Source organism: Mustelus asterias, chromosome 14 (genome assembly GCF_964213995.1).
Source record: "Mustelus asterias chromosome 14, sMusAst1.hap1.1, whole genome shotgun sequence".
NCBI lineage: Eukaryota > Metazoa > Chordata > Chondrichthyes > Carcharhiniformes > Triakidae > Mustelus > Mustelus asterias.
In genome coordinates this window covers 14535041-14560560 of record NC_135814.1, presented here as the reverse complement: position 1 = coordinate 14560560, position 25520 = coordinate 14535041, and the positions used below count along the sequence as shown (strand labels likewise).

The 25520-nt window shown below is 44.5% G+C and overlaps 1 protein-coding gene across 1 annotated transcript in view; it reads left to right on the top strand.

The window, feature by feature from the left end:
• The window catches only part of LOC144504124 (contactin-associated protein-like 5), a 664070-nt gene that overhangs the window by 316440 nt on the left and 322110 nt on the right, over positions 1-25520 (top strand). Inside the window, exon 13 of the mRNA XM_078229300.1 lies at positions 3938-4138. Within this exon, the coding sequence (XP_078085426.1) occupies positions 3938-4138 (201 nt within the window). The remainder of the gene's footprint in view (positions 1-3937; positions 4139-25520) is intronic.

Sequence of the window (25520 nt, the reverse complement as noted above, 5' to 3'; positions counted from 1 at the left end):
CACCAGGGACCCAGGTACGATTCCCGGCTTGGGTGACTGTCTGTGTGGAGTTTGCACGTTCTTCCCGTGTCTGCGTGGGTTTCCTCCGGGTGCTCCGGTTTCATCCCACAGTCTGAAAGATGTAGGGCAGAATTCTCTGGCCGCGCTGGTCTAAAAGCCGAAAATTCGGCCCGACTGTCGATGGCATTTCACATTCTCCGCAACCCGCCCGCTAGAATTCCAGCAGCGGGAGGGTTGGGAGAATTCTGGCCGTACTGGTTAGGTGCATTGGCCGTGCTAAATTCTCCCTCAGTGTTCCTGAACAGGAGCCAGAGTGTGGTGACTTGGGGATTTTCACAGTAACTTCATTGCAGTGTTTATGAAAGCCTACTTGTGACACTAATAAATAAACTTTAAATCTTTAAACTTCTTTTAGTCATTGGCTGTAAATCATGTGTAATTAGTTACATGGTCATGCAATTTGATTGTGGAAATTGTAACCCCTGGAAGAATTTGAATATGGGCAGAGTGAGCATCTTGGTGCTAACTTTCATGTTTTTTTTATACTTTTCCAATTCAATCAACTCAAATCCAATTCAGAGTCTCAACAAGTTGAGACATTTCAGATCCAGGCTGACAAGACAGGACGGGAGACCAAAACCACCCTGTCCTGGGCCTGATCTACATGAGTCAAGCTGATTGGAGAAGGGGGAGGATCCTCCTCCAAGACTTGAGCTCATTTGCATCTTAGCCAAAAGGCCGAGATGCCGCTTTTAAAAATTGCTTCATATGAAACATATGAAGCCTCAGCATAACCTAATGATCTCAACCAAGTGCAGGTGATCCATACTACACTTGATCTTAGCCAAAACTTTCATGTTAGAGAAGGAACCAACCACTCACACGGAAGACAAAGCAAAAGGTATGACCGTGACAACTTATTTGTCATCAATTCCTCCACTTTAAGGTTGATCTCTCCATTCCCAACAAAAAAAACACATTCACAAGTAGCTATTCAGAGTTACACAGCCCATAGAATCATAGAATCCCTACAGTGCAGAAGGAGGCCATTTGGCCCATCAAGCCTGCACTGACCACAATCCCATCCAGGCCCTATTCCCATAACTCCACATATTTACCCTGCTATTCCCCTGACCCTAGGGTCAATTTAACACGGCCAATCAACCTAACCCGCACATCTTTGGATGTTGGAGGAAACCAGAGCACCCGGAGGAAACCCATGCAGACACGGAAAGAATGTGCAAACTCCACACAGAGAGTGATCCGAGGCTGGAATTGAATTCAGGTCCCTGGCACTGTGAGGCAGCAGTTCTAACCACTGTGCTGCTGTGCCGCCCATAGTTGACTGTTAATTTTAATTGTCAGCAAATTTAAAATGGTACACCCACAATTTCCCATACTGCCTTAGGCTGGCACCCCAGAAGCCTTAGGGCGGCACGGTAGCACAGTGGTTAGCACTGCTGCTTCACAGCTCCAGGGTCCCAGGTTCGATTCCCGGCTCGGGTCACTGTCTGTGTGGAGTTTGCACATTCTCCTCGTGTCTGCGTGGGTTTCCTCCGGGTGCTCCGGTTTCCTCCCACAGTCCAAAGATGTGCGGGTTAGGTTGATTGGCCAGGTTAAAAATTGCCCCTTAGAGTCCTGGGATGCGTAGGTTAGAGGGATTAGTGGGTAAATATGTGGGGGTAGGGCCTGGGTGGGATTGTGGTCGGTGCAGACTCGATGGGCCGAATGGCCTCCTTCTGCACTGTAGGGTTTCTATGATTCTATGGGACATTTTCTTCAGTCACAATCTTTCCTTCCTTTTTCCGTCAGTGGGGAAACTGTTCCAAGCCTTAGTAGATTATAATTTAACTACTTTTCTCAATGTTTTATCTTCACCATTACTTTAAATTTATTTTTACAACAAAAAAACAAGCTTTGAATCATAGAATCCCTACCGTGCAGAAGGAGGCCATTCGGCCCATCAAGTCTGCACCGGCCACAATCCCACCCAGACCCTATTCCCGTAACCCCACGTATTTACCCTCCTAATCCCCCTGACACTAAGGGGCAATTTACCGTGGCTAATCAACCTAACCCGCAGATTTTTGGACTTGGGGAGGAAACCAGAGCATCCGGAGGAAACCCACACAGACACAGGGAGAACATGCAAACTCCAAACAGACAGTGACCCGAGGCCGGAATTGAACTCAGGTCCCTAGCGCTGTGAGGCAGCAGTGCTAACCACTGTGCCATTGTGCTGCCCTTAATTTGATTTTGATTTCTTTTTTATCTTCCTGTGTGCTCAAATAGTCACAAATATAACACGGTGGCCTGGATTTTGCAGTTAGCGGCAATGTTACAGTGTTTGCAGCTGACCTCAAAGAAAGCTGCCTACAAAGATCTGGAGACATGTTGCTGCAGTAATGACAGCAAACAGGCTACAGACAAATATCTTAAAGTATTCTCATAGGCAGCAAACCCGAAAGTTAAAAACACTGAATCCCTTTACTTTTAATTTATATCTTCAGATAGGGGGATAGATGATTATGATGAGATATTGCTAAAAAGAGAGACATATTACCAAAGTTATTTTTTTGCAATCATCTGGACAAACGCAAGTTTTCCAATTTTGCTTTCCCCACAGCAATGCCTCAGCCAATCAAAGTTAATTTGCCAACCTGACCAGCATCCTTTTTCCCTCTAGTATGAATTGTTGGGGTCATTTGAAATTTGGCATTCTTGTGTTTGTCCTGATGAGTGCAAGGTGAAAAGCTTCGGCAACATGTCTCTCTTTTCAACATATTTTTTGTAATACTAAGGGACTGATTATGACTCAATTAAAATAGAAGCCGCAAGAAAGAGAGCCAAACTTGAAACAATGGGCAGGATTCTCCAGACGTTCCCTGGGGGGCGGGATTCTTTGGTCCTGGCGGAAGCCCACCCCCGCCCATGGGTTTCCTGGCAGTGTGGAGTGGCTTCAATGGGAAATTCCATTGACAGCGGCGGGACTGGAGAATCCCACTACCCACAAACGGCACTTTGCCTCCCACTGTCGCAAAACACATGGCTGGAAGACCAAGGAATCCCACCCAATATATTTTATTTTAAAAGATATGTGGAACATTGACATTCCACTAATATAAAATTAGCTTTTTACAACCAGTGAGGATACAGCATTAACTATGAACAGAGTACATCGTTACAAACTCAGTTGCATTTCATTCAACAAGGTGTAACTTTTTCAAGCATTTTTGCAGTGGGAGTGGCTCATTGGCACAGTGGTTAGCACTGCTGCCTCACAACACCAGGGACCCGGGTTTGATTCTGGCCCTGGGTGACTGTGTGGAGTTTGCACATTCTCCTTGTGTCTGCATGGGTTTCCTCCGGGTGCTCTGGTTTCCTCCCACAGTCCAAAGATGTGCAGGTTAGGTGGATTGGCCATGCAAAATTGCCCCTTAATGTGCAGGGGTTACGGGGATAGAGTCTGGCTGGGATTGTTGTCAGTGCAGGTTTGATGGGTCGAATGGCCCCCTTCTGCACTGTAGGGATTCTATGATTCTATGATTAACAGCATAGGGCAAGAAATTTACATCAATTCAAAGATTTCCCATTGATTGGTCTGGGTAAGAGAGGCTCAACTGTTACCTCTGGAGAAACAGAATGATTGACAACAACTTCTGAGTAGCTGTGTTATTCTGCGCATGTGGAGACTCCCTGAAGTTGCTCACCGTTTCAGTGGAGTATTGATGATGATGCTGACTTTTCACTGGAATTACTACCATTAACTCTGAGCCATGATAATGGATCTTCAAGATCAAATGTTAGTTACAGGAAAATTACACCGGCATGGAAAAAGCTTTTCCAGATTGCATTGCAAATCAATTACAGTTCCTGTATGTATGCCATTGCCATAATGTGCATTTATTGTTTTTTATTTCTTTAAAAAAAAAATCAGAGGACAAAACCTGGACTGTGATTCAGCACAACAACACTGAGCTAACCAAAGTACGAGGCTCCAGTGCAGAAAACCCCCATCTCGTGCAGTTTAACTACAATGCCAGCATGGAACAGCTCCGGGCCATGATTAATAGCATGGACTACTGTGAACAGCAAGTAGCCTACTACTGCAAGAAGTCACGCCTTTTAAATACACCCGGTAAGTACCAGTGCCACAAATGACAAAACAAATTATGTTGGAGCATTAAGGCTCGACATCAGCCTCTTACGTCTCATTGCCTTGACGGAGAGACACCAAGTGCAAAATTAGCTTCAGTCAAAAGGCATTACTTTTATTTGACACTGGTGTGTTATGCCCCACAGTGCTACTCTAGGAACCGGGAGTTTGTATAATGAGTGTCCCAAATCACATCTTGACGGCAGGAGCGCACAAGGATGGTGCAATAATGCTCAGGAAAACATATTGATGACCTGGATATTAGAGACAATCAAGCAGGCTGATTACTTGAATGGAAACAATGTATAGGGGTATGGGGAAAAGGCAGGGGAATAGTACTAAGCCATGATGTTCTTTTGGAGAGCCAGTGCAAACACAATGGGCCAAATGGCCTCTTTCTGTGCCCTAACCATTCTATGATTCTGTGATACATAAATACATTAGATACCGTGATGCACCTAAAAGTGACATATAGATTTTAATTAATGTCATTAAATATGTCACATATTTATATGTGTAATAGTTTGATTGAGCGGGCAGGGAAGTGGCAAATGGAATACAAACTGGAAAAGTGAGAGGGAATGCATTTGGGGAGGGCAAACAAAGCAAAGGAATGCTCAATAATTGGGAAGGTATTGAGGGGAATTGAGGAAGTGAGAGACCTTGGAGTGCTTTTCCACCAGGTTCGTGAAGGTGGCAGGACAGGTGGTCAAGAAAGAATATGGAATGCTTTCCTTTATTGGATGAGCAGGGATGTAATGATGGAACTGTATAAAATGCTGATTAGGCTACATTTGGAGTTTTAGCTACAGTTCGAGTCACCACATTACAGGAAGGGCATAATTGCTCTGGACAGAATGCAGAGGAGGTTTACAAGAATGCTGCCAGGCCTTGAAAATTGCAGCCATGAGGAGATATTGGATAGGCTAGGGTTGCTTTCCTTAGATCAGAGGAGGCAATGTGGCGACCTAATTGAGGTGTACTAAAATTATGAGGCGCCGAGATAGGGTAGGCAGGAAACACTTGTTTCCCCGAGGTGAGGTGTAAATTTTAAGGAGAATAGATGTAAGGCATGATAAAAAGAAGAAAATGCTGGAAAAACTCAGCAGGTGTGGCAGAACCTGCCAGACATATGGAGGTTGGTAGACGGATTAGGGGAGACATGAGGAAAAACGTTTTGACCCAGGGGATAATGGGGTCCGGAATTCACTCATTTAAAAGGTACCCGGATCTGCATTCATTTGTGGGAAATGGGCATCGCTGGCTGGCCAGCATTTATTGCCTATCCCTAGTTGCCCTTGTACTGAGTGGATTGCTAGAGCATTTCGGGCAGTTGAGCGTCAATCGCATTGCTGTGGATCTGGAGTCACATGTAAGCCAGACCAGGTAAAGATGGCAGATTTCCTTCCCTAAAGGACACTAGTGACCAAGATGGCATTTTCCAACAATTGACAATGGTTTAGTGGTCATCAGCAGATTCTTAATTCCAGATTTTTTTTCATTGAATTCAAATTCCACCATCTGTCGGGTCCCCAGAACATTAGGATTAAAATGAACAGTTAGTTACTTTTGAGACTTTTTCTGGCCAGCGCTGATGTGATGGGCTGAATGGCCTTTAACATCATAAGTTTTCTATGCTTCTATACATTTTTATATTTCTTATCCACTCTGAACTTGCTTCATTCTCCAGTTCCTCAGCATTATATTACTGACCTCGAGAAGATATAAAATGATTCGTGATCGTGATCGTGCTAGCTTGATTTATGCTTAGTTTTCTCTAACCCCTGTAGCTTCATACCCAGACTTGCTCATCACCTTCACAGAAATCACAGAAACCCTACAGTGCAGAAAGAGGCCATTTGGCCCATCGAGTCTGCACCGACCACAATCCCACCCAGGCCCTTCCCCTACATATTTACCCGCTAATCCCTCTAACCTACACATCTCAGGACACTAAGGGGCAATTTTAACATGGCCAATCAACCTAACCCGCACATCTTTGGACCTTCCTTAACTCAATAGGCCAGATCAAGGCCACTACATCTAGGGCCTGAAAGTTGTCTGTACATAATTTACCATTCTGGGTCCAATTGTATCAAACAATGAGTTGGAGGCAAGGTGGAACTAACGGCAAGACTTAGGAGAAACAAGTGCCGTTTGTAGCAAAGTTAATTTACTCAATGAACAGACAAACCAATAAAGACTCCTTTACAAAGTCTATTTAAACAGTCTGTAAGTACTACAGCAAAGAGAACTCATGAACAAAACTGCAGCAACTTCTACTAATAAAAGCAGGATTATTTTTCCAGCAAAGTGCAATTGGTGGAGGATAGTTATATTATGCAAATTATGACTGTAAAATCAATCCTGAACACCTACGGTTATAGAATCATAGAATCCCTACAATGCAGGAGGAGGTAATTCGGCCAATCGAGTCTGCACTGACAACAATCCCACCCAGGGCCTATCCCCATAACCCCAAATATTTACCCCACTAACCTTCCTAATCTACAGTTTAAGAGGAAATTTAACATGGCCAACCCAGCTAACCTGCACATCTTTGGACTGATTATTTAATTATTAATTGACTATTCAACTCGATATTAAGGAGCAATTTATCATGGCCAATCAACCTAACCTGAACATCTTTGGACTGTGAGAGGAAATCAGAGCACCCAGAGGAAACCCATGCAGACACGGGGACAGCTCCGTACAGACAGTTACCCGAGGCTGGAATTGAACCTGGGTCCCTGGCAGCATGAGGCAGCAGTGCTAACCACCATGCCACCCACAATCGTATAATCTCCAACCATTATTGATGAAGGAGCTACCCAATCATCTCCATTCTGGTCAGGACCAGTGGTGGCATTATATGCAGCCACTAGTTATCTCGCCCACCACATCACTAGGTAGTAGATAAAACTGCAAGCATATAAAAGGGAAAGGTCTTCCAACACAATAATATTCAGACTTCAGTCTCAATTGTTAATCCAGCTGTAAGTCATCCGTTGCAATATAGCAAAGCAAAAAGAAAACGATTCTGGAGTAAAAGCTTCAAACAGCTTTATTCACGTAACAAAGAGGTGCAAGAACATGCAATAGCAGGTCACAAAAGCTTCTTCAGTTTTGACAGGCAAAAGTGAACTAATATATGAGAAGATGAGTGTCTCTGTTTGACTACTTCAATGTTTTTACTTGTTGGCTTAGCCATGGAAATGTGCAAATGAAAACCATTTTTTAAAAAATGGTATTTTAGCAGTTGAACAATCTATTTTTAATGCAGATTTATGGTAGCAACATTTTAAAGGTACACTTTGTGTTTGGTAATGTGCACTACATTGCAGGATTGCTTCCTTCTAACCATGCCTACCATCCTGTCTGGTGCCAAGCAGCCTGTTAGGGCACAGAACAACTAGGCAACTGGTGCTGGTCGCTTACCACCTTCCAGCCTCCTCCGAATGCAGGCCTACACATAAACACTCAATCAAGGTGCAAAGTGGCTTCCTTACTCACCTTTGAAGACTGGAGTTCATTCAACAGCTTCTGACTCTGCACTCAGGTCTTTGAGATGACCCCCACAGCTGCTGACTAATGCTACCACCTCTGTCCATGCTTTCTTGTTGACATGCGAAGGTCTCCTCTTGCCCTCAGATGTCAGCATTATCTCACAGCGATCATTTACCACCTGCATGAATGTCCGCAAGCAGTCATCTGATAAATAAGGGGCTGGCTTGGCTGTGGCCATTCCATGCTCACTTCTGCGGCTTGACCCTCTGGACAACATTACTCAAGTCCACGCACAAGTTGCTTCTGCCTTTGAATCTAATGGAAAATATTTAATTACTCCAGCCACAACACAAACTTCCAAAGCTCCTCCTCATGACCTTCACAGCTTCCTTCCCCTTGTATCTTTTTAACACGCTCTCCACCAGCTGTCCCCTGCCTTCAGCTGACTCCTTGGGACACCCACCCTGTTCTGTTACCCCACCCACCCCCATTACCGCTGGGCTCTCAACCCTTTCACGTTGGGTTGCTATTAACCAGACAGCCAGATGGTGGGAGCAGAGTTTACATTCGCTTCCAGGCCTACCAGACAGGCATATGCGCAGCAACTGAAAAATTCAGGGCATAATTATGATCAAATCATGAAAATATATGACAACAACAACAGTAGCCTGTGTTTATATAATGCTTTCAACATGGCAGAACATCCCAAAGTTCTTTACAGGAACATTATCAAATAAAATATGACACAAAGCAGCACAAGAAATATTAGGGTCGGTAACAAAATGGTTGTAAGGAGCATCTAAAAAGGAAGAAAAAGATTAGGAAAGGCGGAAAGTGTTCAGAAAAGAATTCTGCAGTTCAGCACTTTAGTAGCTGAAGACATAGCCTCGAATGGTGGAGGCTATTAAATCCGAGCTACACTTGAAGCTGGAGGAGTGCAAGTCTCTCAGATGACACTTGGAATACTGTGCACAGTTCTGGTCACCCTATTATAGGAAGGATATTATTAAACTGGAAAGAGTGCAGAAAAGATTTACTAGGATGCTACCGGGCCTTGATGGTTTGAGATATAAGGAGAGGCTGGATAGACTGGGACTTTTTTCGCTGGAGTGCAGGAGGCTTAGGGATGATCTTATAGAGGTCTATAAAATAATGAGGGACATAGATCAGCTAGATAGTCAACATCTTTTACCAAGGTAGGGGAGTCTAAAACCAGAGTGCATATGTTTAAGGTGAGAGGAGGGAGATACAAAATGGGCCAGAGGGGCAATTTTTTCACTCAAAGGGTCATAAGTGTCTAGAACGAGCTGCCAGAGGCAATAGTACAGGCGGGTACAATTTTGTCTTTTAAAAAGCATTTAGACAGTTACATGGGTAAGATGGATGTAGAGGGATATGGGCCAAATGTGGGCAATTGGGGCTAGCTTAGTGGTAAAAACTGGGCGGCATGGACAAGTTGGGCCGAAGGGCCTGTTTCCATGCTGTAAACCTCTATGATTTTATGATTGTATGCCTTGAAGAAATTAAAGAGAAGATGAGAGGGGATGCCATGGAGGGATTTGAAAAGAGGAAAGAGAATTTTAAAATCAAGGCATCATTTGACTGGGAGCAAGTATATGTTAGTGAGTACAGGAGTGAGGGCTGGATAGGTCTTTGCCTCGATTTACTGTATGAATTCCTTTCAATTCTGCAAAAACCTCAATAAAATCACCCCTTAACTTTTTACATTTGAGGAAATGTCAAACTAATTTTTGTAATCTCTTATAATCTGACTCTTGGAGCCCTGGTCACAGTTTGAACCCCAACATGGCCAATATATCCTTTCTAAACAGTGGTTCTCAGTATTCAAAGCACTGCTTAGCATGTCATGTGGCATAAACTCAAGAAATTGTTGTGTACTGCAATATCTTAGTTTTGAAACAAGCATGCTGCAACTTTTCACCTCCTTTCTGCTGTTTGAAAACTCATAGTTTTACATTTCAAGACTGATTCAGGCCTGTGATTTGACATGTTGGTTGCCTAATTGAGGGAAAGTGTTTCAACATGTCTCCTTTGAATCTGCGACAGTGTAATGATGTCTTGTATCATAGCTGATCATTCTACATTTCTTTCTTGTTAGTGTCTCAATGTTATGGAGTCATGTTGTGGCCCTTGATATGAAAGCTTCAATAATAATGAAAGCATTATATTGTGGAGAACAATAATTTAAAAAGATACATTTCCTGTATCTGGCTAAAAGAAGCACATGTTAAGAATATGAGTTTTAAGACTTGCAATGTGGCAAACAAACTAAACAAAATGGCTAACTCCTATTTAATCAGTATCTTATACTTTAAACAACAGAAACACCGCACTTGTGACTTCTAAAATGACTAAAAACCCTATGCCACACATAGTCAACACGTCCAAAAATCCCACCATTATACTTTATACTGTCTTTTAAGTGGCCACTTTATTCTCGCAGAACCAATCTAAAGCCATTCTCCGCTCCCAAAACCTGACCCCTTTTTTTTCCCAGCTGGGTACCTTCTAGATTGGGATGTTCCATCCCCCCCTCTGCAGTGGGATTTCCCATGGCAGAAGCAGTGAGTCACTGGCCGCTGATCTTCTGATTCCCCCAGGAAGTTGCTTCATTGGAGGCAGACTTCATTCTTAAAAAGTGTATTCATAAATGATCAAATAATCTTTGAACACTGTAGCTCCACTGGAGAAGGTCCATCCTTCCTTGCCACCATGTCTCACTGAGAGGTCTGGAGGTTTGTATGGTTAAACATTAAGGGTTTATTAACAACGCATAGCTATATACATCCAAAGGTACAGTTTGGCACGGGTGCTGTCTCCATGCTGACTTCTGTTTGGCTACTACTCAGACTAATATCTCTCTTTACATCATACTATGCACAGTACTCCTGCCGTAATGCTTCCCAGTCCCACATTAACCCTTGCACTGCCCAAACATCCTCTGCGGAAGTTTCCATGCAAAGACTTCATTGGAGGCAGACCTCGTTAATAATGAAACCAAAATGATGACCAATCTCTGAATCAGGGGGGAGAAAAAAAGATAGGAATTAACCTAAAATGTCTGATCAAAGCTGAATTGGAAGGTTTGAAACACAAGATTCAAGCTGAGTATATACCTTTGAAAGCACGTGATAAAGTATATTTTTCAATGAACCAAACTGTTCAAGATCTGAACAAATAAATTTCTGAGATGCCACAAAGACTCAAAGGGACTTTGAAAGAAGCAGAAAGGTTGAATGTTTGGATGAATGCAAGAATTGAAAATCTTAATCGTGTGCAGATTCAGTATGTATCTCCAGAAAAGCGCAGGGAGGAAATAATAACTCTGAATTCCATTGTTGGCAAGTTGAAAAGGGAGTTTGAAAAACTCAACCAGAAGGACAGCCAGGTAAAATAGCAGGCAGAAGATGTACTCAAAGAAGTTCTGCCTTGAAAGGCTCTGAAGAATCAATATGTGACCCTGGAAAAACATGGGACTGTACAAGAGATGTTGAATACTACCTCAGAAAAGGGTACACTGAAACCAGCAGCAGCGACAAAGCAATGCACTGAATTTGATTTGATTTATTATTCTCACATGTAATGGGTTACAGTGAAAAGTATTATTTCTTGCACACTATATAGATAAAACATACCGTTTAAAGAGTACATAGAGGAGGAGTAAAAGGATAGGGTGCAGGAAACAGTGTTGCAGTTACAGGTAGGGTGAAGAAAAAGATCAGCTTAACATATGAAAGGACCAGCCCCACCGACACTCAGCCCTACCGACACTCAGCCCCACCGATAGCAGGGAAGAAGCTGTTCTTGAGTCGGTTGGTACGTGTTTTCAGCCTTTTATATCTTATCTTATATGGGTGGCACGATGGCACAGTGATTAGCACTGCTGCCTCACAGCGCCAGGGACCTGGGTTCAATTCCAGCCTCGGGTCACTGTCTGTGGGGAGTCTGAACGTTTTCCCTGTGTCTGCGTGGGTTTCTTCCGGGTGCTCCGGTTTCCTCCCACAGTCTGACAGATGTGCTGGTTAGGTGCATTAGCCATGCTAAATTCTCCCTCAGTGTGCCCGAACAGGCACCGGAGTGTGGCGACTGGGGGATTTTCACAGTAACCTCATTGTAGTTTTAATGTAAGCCTACTTGTGACACTAAGAAATAAACTTTAAACTTTTACGATATCAGAAGATGGAGTTGGAGTAGAATTTAGCCAGGCAGTCATAGGTGTATAAGGAGCATAGTAAGGGACTGAAGTGTAATGTAAGTTTGCAAGAGGTCAACAAGGAAATGAACAATTTAAAGAACAGCTAACCGTCCTTCAATATCAAATGCAACAGGAGCATGTAACCCTTCAGCAACATGAAGCATTGAAGTCGACCTTGAACAGCAGAATGGAAGGACAGCACAAATATAGTTCTAACCCAGTGTCCACATTTAGAAATCATGTCATGGAATTAATATCTTACACATATATCTGTGTTCCAAGAATTCTATCTGAGCTTGCCCTGCCACTTAGCCTGTTCAAATTAGTATTATTAAAGAACAAATGTATCAGCCCCTTCAAGATTACAAAGTTGGCGTAAAACCAAAAAAAAAATCCTTCCTACAAATTAACTCAAGGTGCATTGATATTTTAGTGAAGTATTTTAATAATACCTGGAAAAATATCTGCCTATGAATGAAGCTCAAGAATATTGTGATAAGTGTATTTAGAGACAATTACACACAACAATGACTTTGCACCTGAGAATCAAAGAACATTGTTTATGTGGTATAACTGATAATACTTTTTAAAGAAAGATTACGTTTGTCGGAGAAAATCCAGAGATTTTTCTTATCGGAAGCATTGTCTGTGGCTGTTCAGAGCTTGATAAAATCAAGTAATTTGAGCTACACAATAGCAGACAAATTTACATATAAGCCAGTCAGAGAGAATGAATTTCTTGGGCCACGGGGCAGTTATTAATTTATTTTAGTGGATATGTTCTTCTACTTGTCTGAGATAAATTTGTAGAATTCTGCACGTATAAACCTGGAGCTAAAAGTCAAGGGCAGAACTTTCCAATTTTTGGCTAAGTGCAGTGGTGGGCGGTTCTGGAAGCACCATTGAGAACCTGCTCAGAACCTCATTAATTATGCACAAGTGAATATCACTCTGAATCACCTGGCGGCTCAGGAGATAATTCCGTCAGCAGCGGGGGTTCAAAGGTCTGGGTGCCATATTTAAATGCCAGTCCAACACATTCATTTCATTCTCGCCAGCCCACCTGACTTCATGATAAGGCTAAAGGTATCACCCATCCAGAATTGGAAAGCCCCCAGCCTACTTCATAGAATCATGAAATTATAGAATCCCTACAGAGCAGAAAGAGGCCATTCAGCCTATCAAGTCTGCACCAACTCTCTGAAAGAGCACCTTATCAGGCCCACTCCCCATCCCATCCCCATAAACCTATGCACTTAGCATCGCCGATCCACATAACCTACACATCTGTGGACTCTACGGGGCAATTTAGTATCGCCAATCCACCTAACCTGCGCATCTTTAGACTGAGGGAGGAAATTGGAGCAACTGGAACAAACAAAGAACAAAGAAGAACAAAGAACAAAGAACAATACAGCACAGGAACAGGCCCTACGGCCCTCCAAGCCCGCGCCGCTCCCCGGTCCAGGATTGAATCCTGAATCCAGGATCCCCGCCCAATTTTCCAGCCTATCTACATACTAATATCCTATCCACCGAGCTGTCCCTCACAACTACGATGCTTTGTTCATCACAACCTATTAACTCACCCCCACCCCCCCATTTCAGACCATGTGATCTCCAGGGAGAGGCGAAAACCCAGAGTGAAAACCCCAGGGCCAATATGGGGAAAAAGATCTGGGAAATTCCTCTCCGACCCCCTGAGGCGATCGAAACGAGTCCAGGAGATCACACTGGCCCTGATCGGAAAATGCTTCCCAACCCTATTCATTTCCACTTCCACGAACACCATCTGAATTCCCTGCCCCCGAGACAGGTTCCCAACTATCCGCAGTCTCGCTCTGTACTGGCACTAGCAAGATGATCATAGAATGAAGCCTTGAAACGAGAAACAAAGAACAATTAGCCCGCGCCGCTCCCTGGTCCAAACTAGACCACTCTTTTGTATCCCTCCATTCCCACTCCGTTCATATAGCTGTCTAGATAAGTCTTAAATGGAAGAAACCCACGCAGACACAGGGAGAATGTGCAAACTCCACACAGTCACCCAAGGCCAGAATCGAACCTGGGTCCCTGGTGCTGTGAGGCAGCAGTGCTAACCATTGTGCCACTGTACCACCTGTATTTCTGCTCCTACACTTTATGGTCTCTAACCAACAAGGCCCCTTGAGGGCCTTGATTTGAGGAGTCTGGGTGCAGAGACATGTTGTCTAACTATGGGATGGCTCCAAAAGCATCCCAATGTCACCTTTCCGTACTGGGAGGCAGTCACCCAAGAGGTCAGCGTGGCTGGCAACCCTGCCTGAAATGCCACGCAGTGCAGGAAGAGGATGAATGATCTCATCTACTCGGCGAGGTTAAGATCTCCTTCAACCCCCTCCAACATCTAACTCCGCGAGGGTAAGATATCCTTCAACCCCTTCCAACATCTAATCATACGCCGACTCTCTCCACAGATCTCACACATCCATTAGCGGGGGGTACATATCAACACTCAACCTCCATCTTTTAGCTCTTCTCGGGAAGGGGGCTCACCACCCAAGGGGGATGTGTATTTCAGCCAACCTCTTCCCCATCCCCTCTGATCACCATGCTTTTTTTTACTTTCGTACAGACTGAGCTGCCACACAACAGACTTGAGTCAGCCCAGACGGGGGAGGGCTGACCAAGATCCTGGTGCGCACCGTATTTGTGGAGGTTATAGCCGACCTTTCTGGGGAGGACAGGGTCCCCTCCTTTGGGATGACCACTATGGAGACCTTGGTCCAACAGGTCTTGTCGGTTTTGAGCTTGAAGCTGCACTCCGTGGCCACAGATGCTGGTGGACACCATCAGGATGTAGACGGTAGGGGATGAGGCAGTTTGACCTCACTCCAAATACACCGTCCCCTGAAGGAGTCAGGCTGGGACCCTCTAGTATTCACAGGGAAGATGAACATCAGTGGGACAGCCTGGGAGCCTCCTCTCAGGACACTTCAAGGGTGTTCAGCTGTTCACCATCTGCCTGTGCCCAGATCCAATTCAGCAGCATGGCCACCAAGGGTGCTTCTGACCCGGAGCGGGACACCTTTATCAGGCCAGAGGTTGGGGCTGCCCCAAGGTGTAGTGGTGTCTCTTCTAGTGAATGGGTGAGCTCTCCCAGGAAATAAATTGCACTATTTCTAAATCATTTGATGGGCATGTGAATATGCTCGTCAACTGAAGGTGTTGTGAATTTATACTTTGGAATCCTCTTATCTCTCGGTTTAGTCATCCTCGCTCTATTGTGGTAGTGTACAACTGTGAGATGAACATGTATGTGATGTCAAACTCAGTGCAAGTAGTCACTGGACCCTTTCCAAAGAGGACTAAGGACATCAGTGACCATCTCCAACCACACCATCCCCAACTTCAGAGTGCTCATGTGATCCATCCCTAATGTGCTATAATAATGACCCCCCCAGTCCCTTCTCACTCTTCCAGATTCTTACATTAAACAATGAGATGTTCTTTTGAACCCTTTGTTGGGGTTCAGTTTCCTGCCCCTGAGTCTTCCCTCTGCCTTACATTGTTTGCCATTCTCCATCTCCTTGCCCTATGCTGTCACACCCTCCTTGCTCTTGTCCCTCACTTGCACAGCCCTCCTTCTCCATTGCCTCCCTTTTGTTTGCCCTTCCCTTCCCAGCCTTTGCACAGTCCACCTTTCCATTCCCCCCCCTTGTCTTCATCAACCCTACCCTCACCTCACATCCCACCCGTAGTCGAACTTCGAGTTAGGCAAAGTGGAGGTTGTATGCATATCGCAGCACAGTGCTGCTTATACAGAAAATGACATTGAGAACAGAAGAGCCTGCAGTCCTCAACCCCTGGTGCTGTATTGATCAGAGTTGGTCAACGTGGAGGCTTCTTGAGTCCTGCAACATAGTGCTGCCCATAAAGACAATGGAGCTGAAGGACACATTACAAGAGAGGAAGTGTTAGGTTTTTTAGGGAACATTAAAACTGACAAAGCCCCAGGGCCTGATGGCATCTATCCTCGACTGCTCAGGGAGACGAGAGGTGAAATTGCTGGGCCTCTGACGGAAATCTTTGTCACTTCTTTGGACACGGGTGAGGTCCCTGAGGATTGGAGGATAGCAAATGTGGTCCCGTTGTTTAAGAAGGGTAGCAGGGATAACCCAGGAAATTATAGGCCGGTGAGCTTGACGTCCGTGGTAGGGAAGTTGTTGGAGAGGATTCTTAGAGACAGGATGTATGTGCATTTAGAACGGAACAATCTCATTAGTGACAGACAGCATGGTTTTGTAAGAGGGAGGTCGTGCCTTACAAATTTGGTGGAGTTTTTTGAGGAAGTGACAAAAACGGTTGATGAAGGAAGGGCCGTGGATGTCGTCTATATGGATTTCAGTAAGGCATTTGACAAAGTCCCACATGGCAGGTTGGTTAAGAAGGTTAAGGCTCATGGGATACAAGGAGAAGTGGCTAGATGGGTGGAGAACTGGCTTGGCCATAGGAGACAGAGGGTAGTGGTCGAAGGGTCTTTTTCCGGCTGGAGGTCTGTGACCAGTGGTGTTCCGCAGGACTCTGTACTGGGACCTCTGTTATTTGTGATATATATAAATGATTTCGAAGAAGGTGTAACTGGTGTAATCAGCAAGTTTGCGGATGACACGAAGATGGCTGGAATTGCGGATAGCGAAGAGCATTGTCGGGCAATACAGCAGGATATAGATAGGCTGGAAAATTGGGCGGAGAGGTGGCAGATGGAGTTTAATCCAGATAAATGCGAAGTGATGCATTTTGGAAGAAATAATGTAGGGAGGAGTTATACAATAAATGGCAGAGTCATCAGGAGTATAGAAACACAGAGGGACCTAGGTGTGCAAGTCCACAAATCCTTGAAGGTGGCAACACAGGTGGAGAAGGTGGTGAAGAAGGCATATGGTATGCTTGCCTTTATAGGACGGGGTATAGAGTATAAAAGCTGGAGTCTGATGATGCAGCTGTATAGAACGCTGGTTAGGCCACATTTGGAGTACTGCGTCCAGTTCTGGTCACCGCACTACCAGAAGGACGTGGAGGCATTGGAGAGAGTGCAGAGAAGGTTTACCAGGATGTTGCCTGGTATGGAGGGTCTTAGCTATGAGGAGAGATTGGGTAGACTGGGGTTGTTCTCCTTGGAAAGACGGAGAATGAGGGGAGATCTAATAGAGGTATACAAGATTATGAAGGGTATAGATAGGGTGAACAGTGGGAAGCTTTTTCCCAGGTCGGAGGTGACGATCACGAGGGGTCACGGGCTCAAGCTGAGAGGGGCGAAGTATAATTCAGACATCAGAGGGACGTTTTTTACACAGAGGGTGGTGGGGGCCTGGAATGCGCTGCCAAGTAGGGTGGTGGAGGCAGGCACGCTGACATCGTTTAAGACTTACCTGGATAGTCACATGAGCAGCCTGGGAATGGAGGGATACAAACGATTGGTCTAGTTGGACCAAGGAGCGGCACAGGCTTGGAGGGCCGAAGGGCCTGTTTCCTGTGCTGTACCGTTCTTTGTTCTTTGTTCTTTGACACAAACCATTCAGTCCCAGCAATATGGTTGAATCTCAACTGCCCTCTGAACAAGGGCAACTTGGGATGGGCAATAAACGCTCGCCAGCCAACCACACCCATGTTCCACGAATGAATAAAAAAAGTGACATCCAGTGCAACAGGGGTCATGCAGCACTATGGCAGGTTGAAGTTTCAAGCTGACTGAGGTCCAACTTGTGCACACCACTCATTTTCAAACAGGTTTGAGGCTGACATAATTTCCCTGCTCGTGTGACACAAGATTGGAAGGCGCGGAGAGATTCCAGTTCTAATGAGCATTCATTAGATGCGCTGGCGGGTCTCCGACTTATTGGCTCCTGCTAGATTCTCCCACCCACCACCAAACCCACAGCGGGCGAGAAGAGAGAATCCCACCCCAAGGCCGGAACCTTATCACCGTTCACGCCGGTGGGATTTTCCCATCCCGTTGCATCGAACAGAGATTTGGCTGGGTGCCAAATTCTCCGACCTCGCTGCGGTGGGAGTGTGGCGTGAATGGCAGGTAAGATCGCACCCCAAGTCTTTTCAAATAGCATTGCCAACATTGTCCATATCCCAAGAAAAAAATAAGTTGAAGTCAAAAATTTTCTTATCTGTATTTTGAGCTTTTAGTCCAGGGAACTATCTCTGGTTCAGTGTCATTTCTGGGAGTGCAGATTCTGCTTTTGTCTGCTCAATATCTAGGCAATTCATAGCATGATCACAAATACAACTGTAGAACCTTGTTACTGCATTGGGATTTTCTGGTTTTCGCATGCGTCCTCAGATGATTTCTCTGAACTGTGGAAAATGATGGAATAAACATTTCATTAGAACAAGGCTTCGGTTATAAACTGTCAAGTAGATTTATTATACAATGAATGGCTAAGTGAACAAAATAAATGGCACGATGTTGATTTTCAATAGATAGCTACCGTTCTTCAGAAGAGAGAAAAATAAAAGTCATTAATAAGGTAATAGCTACAGCGTTAAACTGCAAAACAACTTGTACTGGACATCAGTTGGTTGAATATTTACCCTTACACAATGGTTTGTTGCTGATTTTACAGTCCATGATTTATTTCTCTCTTCTGCCTCCAGGCAATGTATCCAATTTTGAAAGGACCAGACTGAGAAGTAGTTTCCAAAATTTGACAGGCATAAAGGAAATTCAAGTATGAGTCTCTTATCTCCAAAAGGAATACAATCAAACATATACTCAAAATGACCCTGCAAGATGTTTGTATCGCAGTTAAGTAATTTAGTAGGTTCACAGATAACTGATCAGACATAATCAAGATCAGAGGCTGGAAATACTGCAGTAAGTAACTCACCTCCTGACTCCCCAGAACCTGTCCACCATTTGCAAGGCACAAGGAGAGGTGCATAAAATTATGAGGGGAAGAAATAGAGTGGACAGGATACAATTGTTTCCCTTGGTGCAGAACCTTTGTCTTGTACCAGGACACTTTAAGTGGCAGTAGGTGTAGTAGGCAGTAGGTTTATGAGGAAGAACTTTTTTATGCAGAGAGTGGTGGGTGTCTGGAATTTGCTGCTCGAATTTGTGGTGGAGGTAGAGACCTTAAACTCTTTTTAAAAGTACCCAGATCGGCACCTCAAGTGCAGTAAGCTACAGGGCTGTGAACCGGATACAGGAAGGTGGGTTTAAAAAGGGTCCTCGGGCTGGGATGGAGAAGATGAGCCAAATGGTCTTCTTCTGTGCTGTAACTTTTCTATGGTTCTGAGTCAGGAGTGTGATGGAAGACACTCCATTTGCCAGAATGAGCGTAGCTCCAACAACGTTCAAGAAGCTTGGCACCAGCCACAATAAGGGAGCCACTCCACCATCTTAAATATTCACTCTCTCCACCACCAATGCACAATCGCAGCAGCGTGTGTACCATTTACAAGATGCACTGCAGCAACTCACCAAGGCTCCTTTGACAGCAACTTCCAAACCCGCCACCTCTACCACCTAGACAGACAAGGGCAGCACATGTAGGGGAACACCACCAGCTGCAAGTTCCACTCTAAGCCTCACGCCATCCTGATTTGAAACTATATAATCGTTCCTTTACTGTTACTGGTCAAAATCGTGGAACACCCTCCCTAACAGCACTGTGGAGGTACCTATGCTATGTGGACCACAGCGATTCAAGAAGGCATCACCTTCTCAAAGGCAATGCATGCTGACTTTGCCAGTGATGTTCACATTCCATGCAATAATAAATTTTAAAAATGTATGACTTCTTAAGTATATTGGATTGAATGATCCCAGTGTTTAATGGAGAAACAGTTGGGGGGAAGGGGTGCTTGCAAAAGAACATGCCTGACTTTGATTTGTTAATTTTAATGGGATGAAAACAGATCATGTTCCATTATCCATCCTTTACAGTGAAATTTCCCCTCTGTTCTGAGCCCAAATGATCCAATATGCCCGAAGATGGGAAAAGCTTTTGCAAAGTCCAAACTCTGAGATTTTGATGATGAAAATACATTGGACCTTTTTCTGGTGGGAACCCTCACAACATCTCAGAAACACTTCGATGAGCATTGGAATGCCTTGGCTTACAAGGCTACTAATCAAGTGCTGGGAAATGGGATTAGAATAGATAGGTGTGATATGGGTGGAAAGGTAGTATATGGAATGAACTGTCAGAGGAGGTGGGTACAATTACAACATTTAAAAGACATTTGGACAGGTACATGGATGGGAAAAGTTTATCTTAGAAATCCGACAGCACAGAAAGAGGCCATTCGGCCCATCGAGTCTGCACCGACCACAATCCCACCCAGGCCCCACCCCCATATCTACCCACTAATCCCTCTAACCTACGCATCCCAGGACACAGTAAGGGCAATTTTAGCATGGCTAATCAACCTAACCCGCACATCTTTGGACTGTGGGAGGAAACCGGAGCACCCGGAGGAAACCCACACAGACACGAGGAGCATGTGCCAACTCCACACAGACAGTGACCCGAGCCGGGAATCGAACCCAGGTCCCTGGAGCTGTGAAGCAGCAGTGCTAACCACTGTGCTACCGTGCCACCCAGATATGGGCCAAATGCAAGCAAATGGGACTAGTTCAGTTTAGGAAACCTGGTCGGCATGGACGGGTTAGGCCGAAGGGCCTGTTTTCTAGCTGTATATATCTATGACTCTATGAGGTGCTTAATGGTCGAAGCAGACATGATGGGCCGAAGGGTGTATTTTTGTGCTTTAAACTCTACAACTGAATCAGATGTGTGCCATGATGTAATAAAAAAGGCACTATATTACACAGAAAAATCTCCTTTCTTGCCATCTCCTACCCATCATATATCTTGGATTTGTAGGTATCATATTTCAGTTCAATGAATTTATCCAAGTAGCTGATAGATTTTACGGACCAGCCGATCTTTCTGAGCAAAGGGAGAGACACGTGAGGCAGAACTGGCTAATGGGCCACGAGTTATTAAATTACCTTTGTGATCATGGTTAAACATTTAAGGCCAGATTTAGTCTGTGAATCAAAGGATTGAACATGTCTGCTGGAGGTCATTGGTGCACGAGCGCTTGATATAACATTAACTGCTCTTTGTTGAGTGAACCATCCGCCAACCAGAAAGTAGGCGCACTAACCGGACAAGTGAGCAAATAATTCAACCGCATTCTGCACGATGCGTCACAATTATGACAAAAAACTGATGTAGTGTAAAGCACCCAGGTGGAATTTTGACACTAAATCAGGCATATTGCACTTTATTTCAATTCAATGTTTCGGGAATAAAAATTTGGCATCTTGCTGCTTTCAAAGGAAAAGCTTAAATCAATTCCGATCCACAGCAAAACATACACAGGAGATGTAAATTTTGTTACCTGACACCTAAGTATTGAATTTTCTGAGAGATTCATGATTATGTTTGCCAGAATAAGATGTTAGAAGCACCATGCGTGCATTAGAGCAACACAATAATTCCTCTCTTTGGAAAAAGCCATTCAATCTGCCTTTAATACAATGGATATGTTTAGGTTTTATCACTGAACAATCTCATTATTCCTGATTTGATCGGTACCCACATTTAAAGATTCATTTTCCCCATAATGTTCCCTTGTAGTTATCAGCTTCTTGCTGTTAGATGTTTGACTGCCTTATATTTCTTTCAAGTTATCCACCAGGAGAGGTGGGACTGGGAAGAGTTTGACTTTGCCGAGCCACATTTTCAATATCACGGATGGGGAAATAGAGAACCTTTCGGAACACGTTTTAGTTTCAGTTTCAAAAGCAGACAGAGGTCATAGAATCCCTACAGTGCACAATGAGGCCATTCGGCCCATCGAGTCTGCACCAAATCTCCAAAAGAACATTTTACCCAGGCCCACTCCCTCGCCTGATCCCCTTAGCTCCACTCATTTACTCTGTTTAACCCACCTAACCTACACAAATTTGAACACTAAGGAGTAATTTAGCATGGCCAATCCACCTAACCTGCAAATCTTTGGAGTGTGGGAGGAAACCGGAGCACCCGACGGAAACCCACGCAGACACGGGCAGAATGTACAAACTCCGCAGAGACATTCACCCAAGGCCAGAATAGAACCCGGGCCCCTGGTGCTGTGAGGCAGCAGTACTAACCTCACCGATGTGATTTGATAAACTAGCACTCTGATTTAATTTACTTTCTTCCTCTTTATGGTATGATCACTGAGCTCCTCAAGGAAACGGGTGGCGCGGCGGCACAGTGGTTAGCACTGCTGCTTCACAGCACCAGGGACCCGGGTTTGATTCCCGGCTTGGGTCACAGTCTGTGTGGAGTGTGCGCATTCCCCCCGTGTTGGCGTGGGTTTCCTCCGGGTGCTCCGGTTTCCTCCCACAGTCCAAAGATGTGTGGATTAGGTGGATTGTCCATGCTAAAATTGCCCTTTAGTGTCAGGGGGACTAGCAGGGTAAATGCACGGAGTTATGGGAAGAGGGCCTGGGTGGGATTGTGGTCGGTGCAGACTTGATAGGCTGAATGGCTTCCTTCTGCACTTAGGTTCGATGAAAGCAAGGTGCTTCCTCTTCCTGCGCCCGTTTCAAGGGACAACTTTATTTGAACAGAGATCTAATTGGGAACAATTACCAGTCTTCTATTTATAAGATCACTGTGCTACCTTCACCCATACTCTATGTAGAGAAATAACTCGTAGTATTAAGAAAACGGTGATCCCAATGAACAGAAACTCTACAGATATTATAAATTGTAGAAAATAAATTTAAATGTTTTTATTAAAATATTCCATTTGTATAGCTGGGGCTGGTGATGATATGATTTGATGTGTTATAACTGTTAATATAATAAGCTATAGTTGAAGTTGCGCATTGTGGGTGAAACTGGATACAATGCATGGTGATAAGAGTGGGGATGTTAAGGTTACATGATGCTGTGTAACTGATTCACCAAGTGATACGGTTCATCCTGCATGATTAAAAACTGAAAACATTTGCCAAGCAAGACCCTATATACAGAGAGATCAAATGGGAGATTGGATGGATCCTGAGTGACACTGACAAACTGAAATAAAATTACCAAGATTGAGGAACAAGGCTCTAAAAACGTGCAGAAATAAAGATACATGTACAACAATTAGCATCTGAGAACAAAGAACAATACAGCACAGGAACAGGCCCTTCGGCCCACCAAGCCTACACCGATTCCTATTCCTTATTTAGACCCACTACTTATTGCCCATACTCGATTTCTGTCCCTCCCGTTCACGTGTTTATCAGAATCATAGAATCCATAGAACCCCGACAGTGCAGAAGGAGGCCATTCGGCCCATTAAGACTGCACCGACCACAATCCCACCCAGGCCTTATTCCCATAGCCCCACATATTTACCCCCCTAATCCCTCTGACACTAGAGTCAATTTATCATGGCCAATCAACCCAACAGGCACATCTGGAAACCCATGCAGACACAGGGATAACGTGCAAACTCCACACAAACAGTGACCCGAGGCCGGAATTGAAGCCGGGTTCCTGGCGCTGTGAGGCAGCAGTGCTAACCACTGTGCCACCATGCCGCCCCTCAAATATGCCTTGAACACTGCTAATGTGCCTGCTTCCAGCACCTCCACTAGCTGTGAGTTCTAGGCATCCACCACCCCTCTGTGAAAAACTTTCCCGCACATCTCCCTAAACTTTCCTCCTCTCACCATGAACCTGTGCCCTCTTGTAACTGACCTATCCACCCTGGAAAAAAGTCTCTGACTATCCACCCTATCTATGACTCTCATAATTTTGTAGACCTCTATTAGGTCGCCCTTCAGTCTCTGTCTTTCCAATGAAAACAATCCGAGTTTATCCAACCTCTCCTCATGCCTAAAACAAGCTGTAATGAAGTATTGTTGATATGTGGAAGGAACAAAAGGTCCAAACTCTGCCCCAGCCAAGCATCACATTGAACGCCAAAGTACCAGAAGAACTCAGAAACCTGCAAGTTTGACAGTATGTCCATAAAAGTAGATACCTTACCAATATATAACACTGGGCAAGTACTAGAAAATTGAATTGAGTATATATTTTAAGCAAATGCGACAATTATGGCTAGCATGCTGGTCTGGAGGGGGTAGGGGCAAATGAGGGGCAGGGATGAGGCAGGATTATATTCACTGACCCAAGAAAAGACAGATGGAATGTGTCACTAATTGGACCATCCTATGCATAATGCCAATGATATGCTGCGTACATTCTGCCCTCTTCTGTGCACTATTGCATCAAGGTGGCAATGGATGCAATGTTTAGGCTTGCAAGCCTTCACATTCACCACAGATGAGGTTCATCAGGCAAAACAAGCCAGAGGATTTCGGAACATTGCTAGATTCCTAAAAGTGCAAGATTGCATAGATTGCGTGCATGAAGGCGTGGAGTTGCCAGCTGGGCCAGCCAGGAGCATGTGTAAACTGTAGAGGGTTTCATTCTCTATATGTCCAGCTGCTGAGTGAGTACTGACAAAGCTTAATTCAGGTTTGGACATGTTATCCAGTACAACACGTATATCATTGGGCACGCCCAGATCCTAGAGCTGTTCCATCAAGAGCTCGATTCTTGAGAACAAGGGCTATCCATTGAAGAGATAACTCATGATCCCGTGAAGAAAGCGATCAGATGATGAGCTGCTTTACAATGAGAGCCACTCATCCAATACTTCCATCATTGAAAAGATTTTTGATCTGCTCAAAATGAAATTCAGATAGTTGGACCATGCAGGAGACATTCTGCAATATGACCCAGCTTTGATCTCATCTAATTGTTATATATAACCTGGCACACAGAGAAGAGTTAAAGTTAAAGTTTATTTATTAGTCAAAAGTAGGCTTACATTAACACTGCAATGAAGTTACTGTGAAAATCCCCCAGTCACCACACTCCGACGCCTGTTTGGGCACACTGAGGAAGAATTTAGCATGGCCAATGCACCTAAGCAGCATGTCTTTCGGATTGTGGGAGGAAACTGGAGCACCCGGAGGAAACCCACGCAGACACAAGGAGAACATGCAGACTCTGCACAGACAGTAACCCAAGCCAGGAATCAAATCCGGGTCCCTGGTGCTGTGAGGCAGTAGTGCTAACTACTGTGCCACCGTGCTGCTCTAAACAGGAGGATTTGCTGGATCTGGGCTATGTCCTCTAATGACAGAAGCCGAGAGGCTTTCAGAAGCAGAGAGATGCAGGAGTATCTCATTCTGTAACATTTCACCTGAGAATGTAGATCACTTCTAACAATAAAGATCATTAAGTCATAGAACTCTATATTGTTACCGTGGGCCATCATTGCTACCTGGGCCATTGTGCATATATCAAAGGCAAGACAGACCCTCAGAAAAGTCACTGGGGCACACATGATCTACAATTCCCTGGTTAACAGTCCCTCAAGTCTACACGCATTGACTTACATGAATCATTGTGGGTAAAACCAAAGCTATGAAGGCTTCCAGTAATGCTGAGAAAAGAGCATTTTAACAGGAGTAAATTTGGATTAGGTGGGATACATTGGGAAGTATATTAACTAAAGATGGCAACAGTACCCAAAGATGTGAGAGCTAATGTTTACGGGGAGAAATGTTAC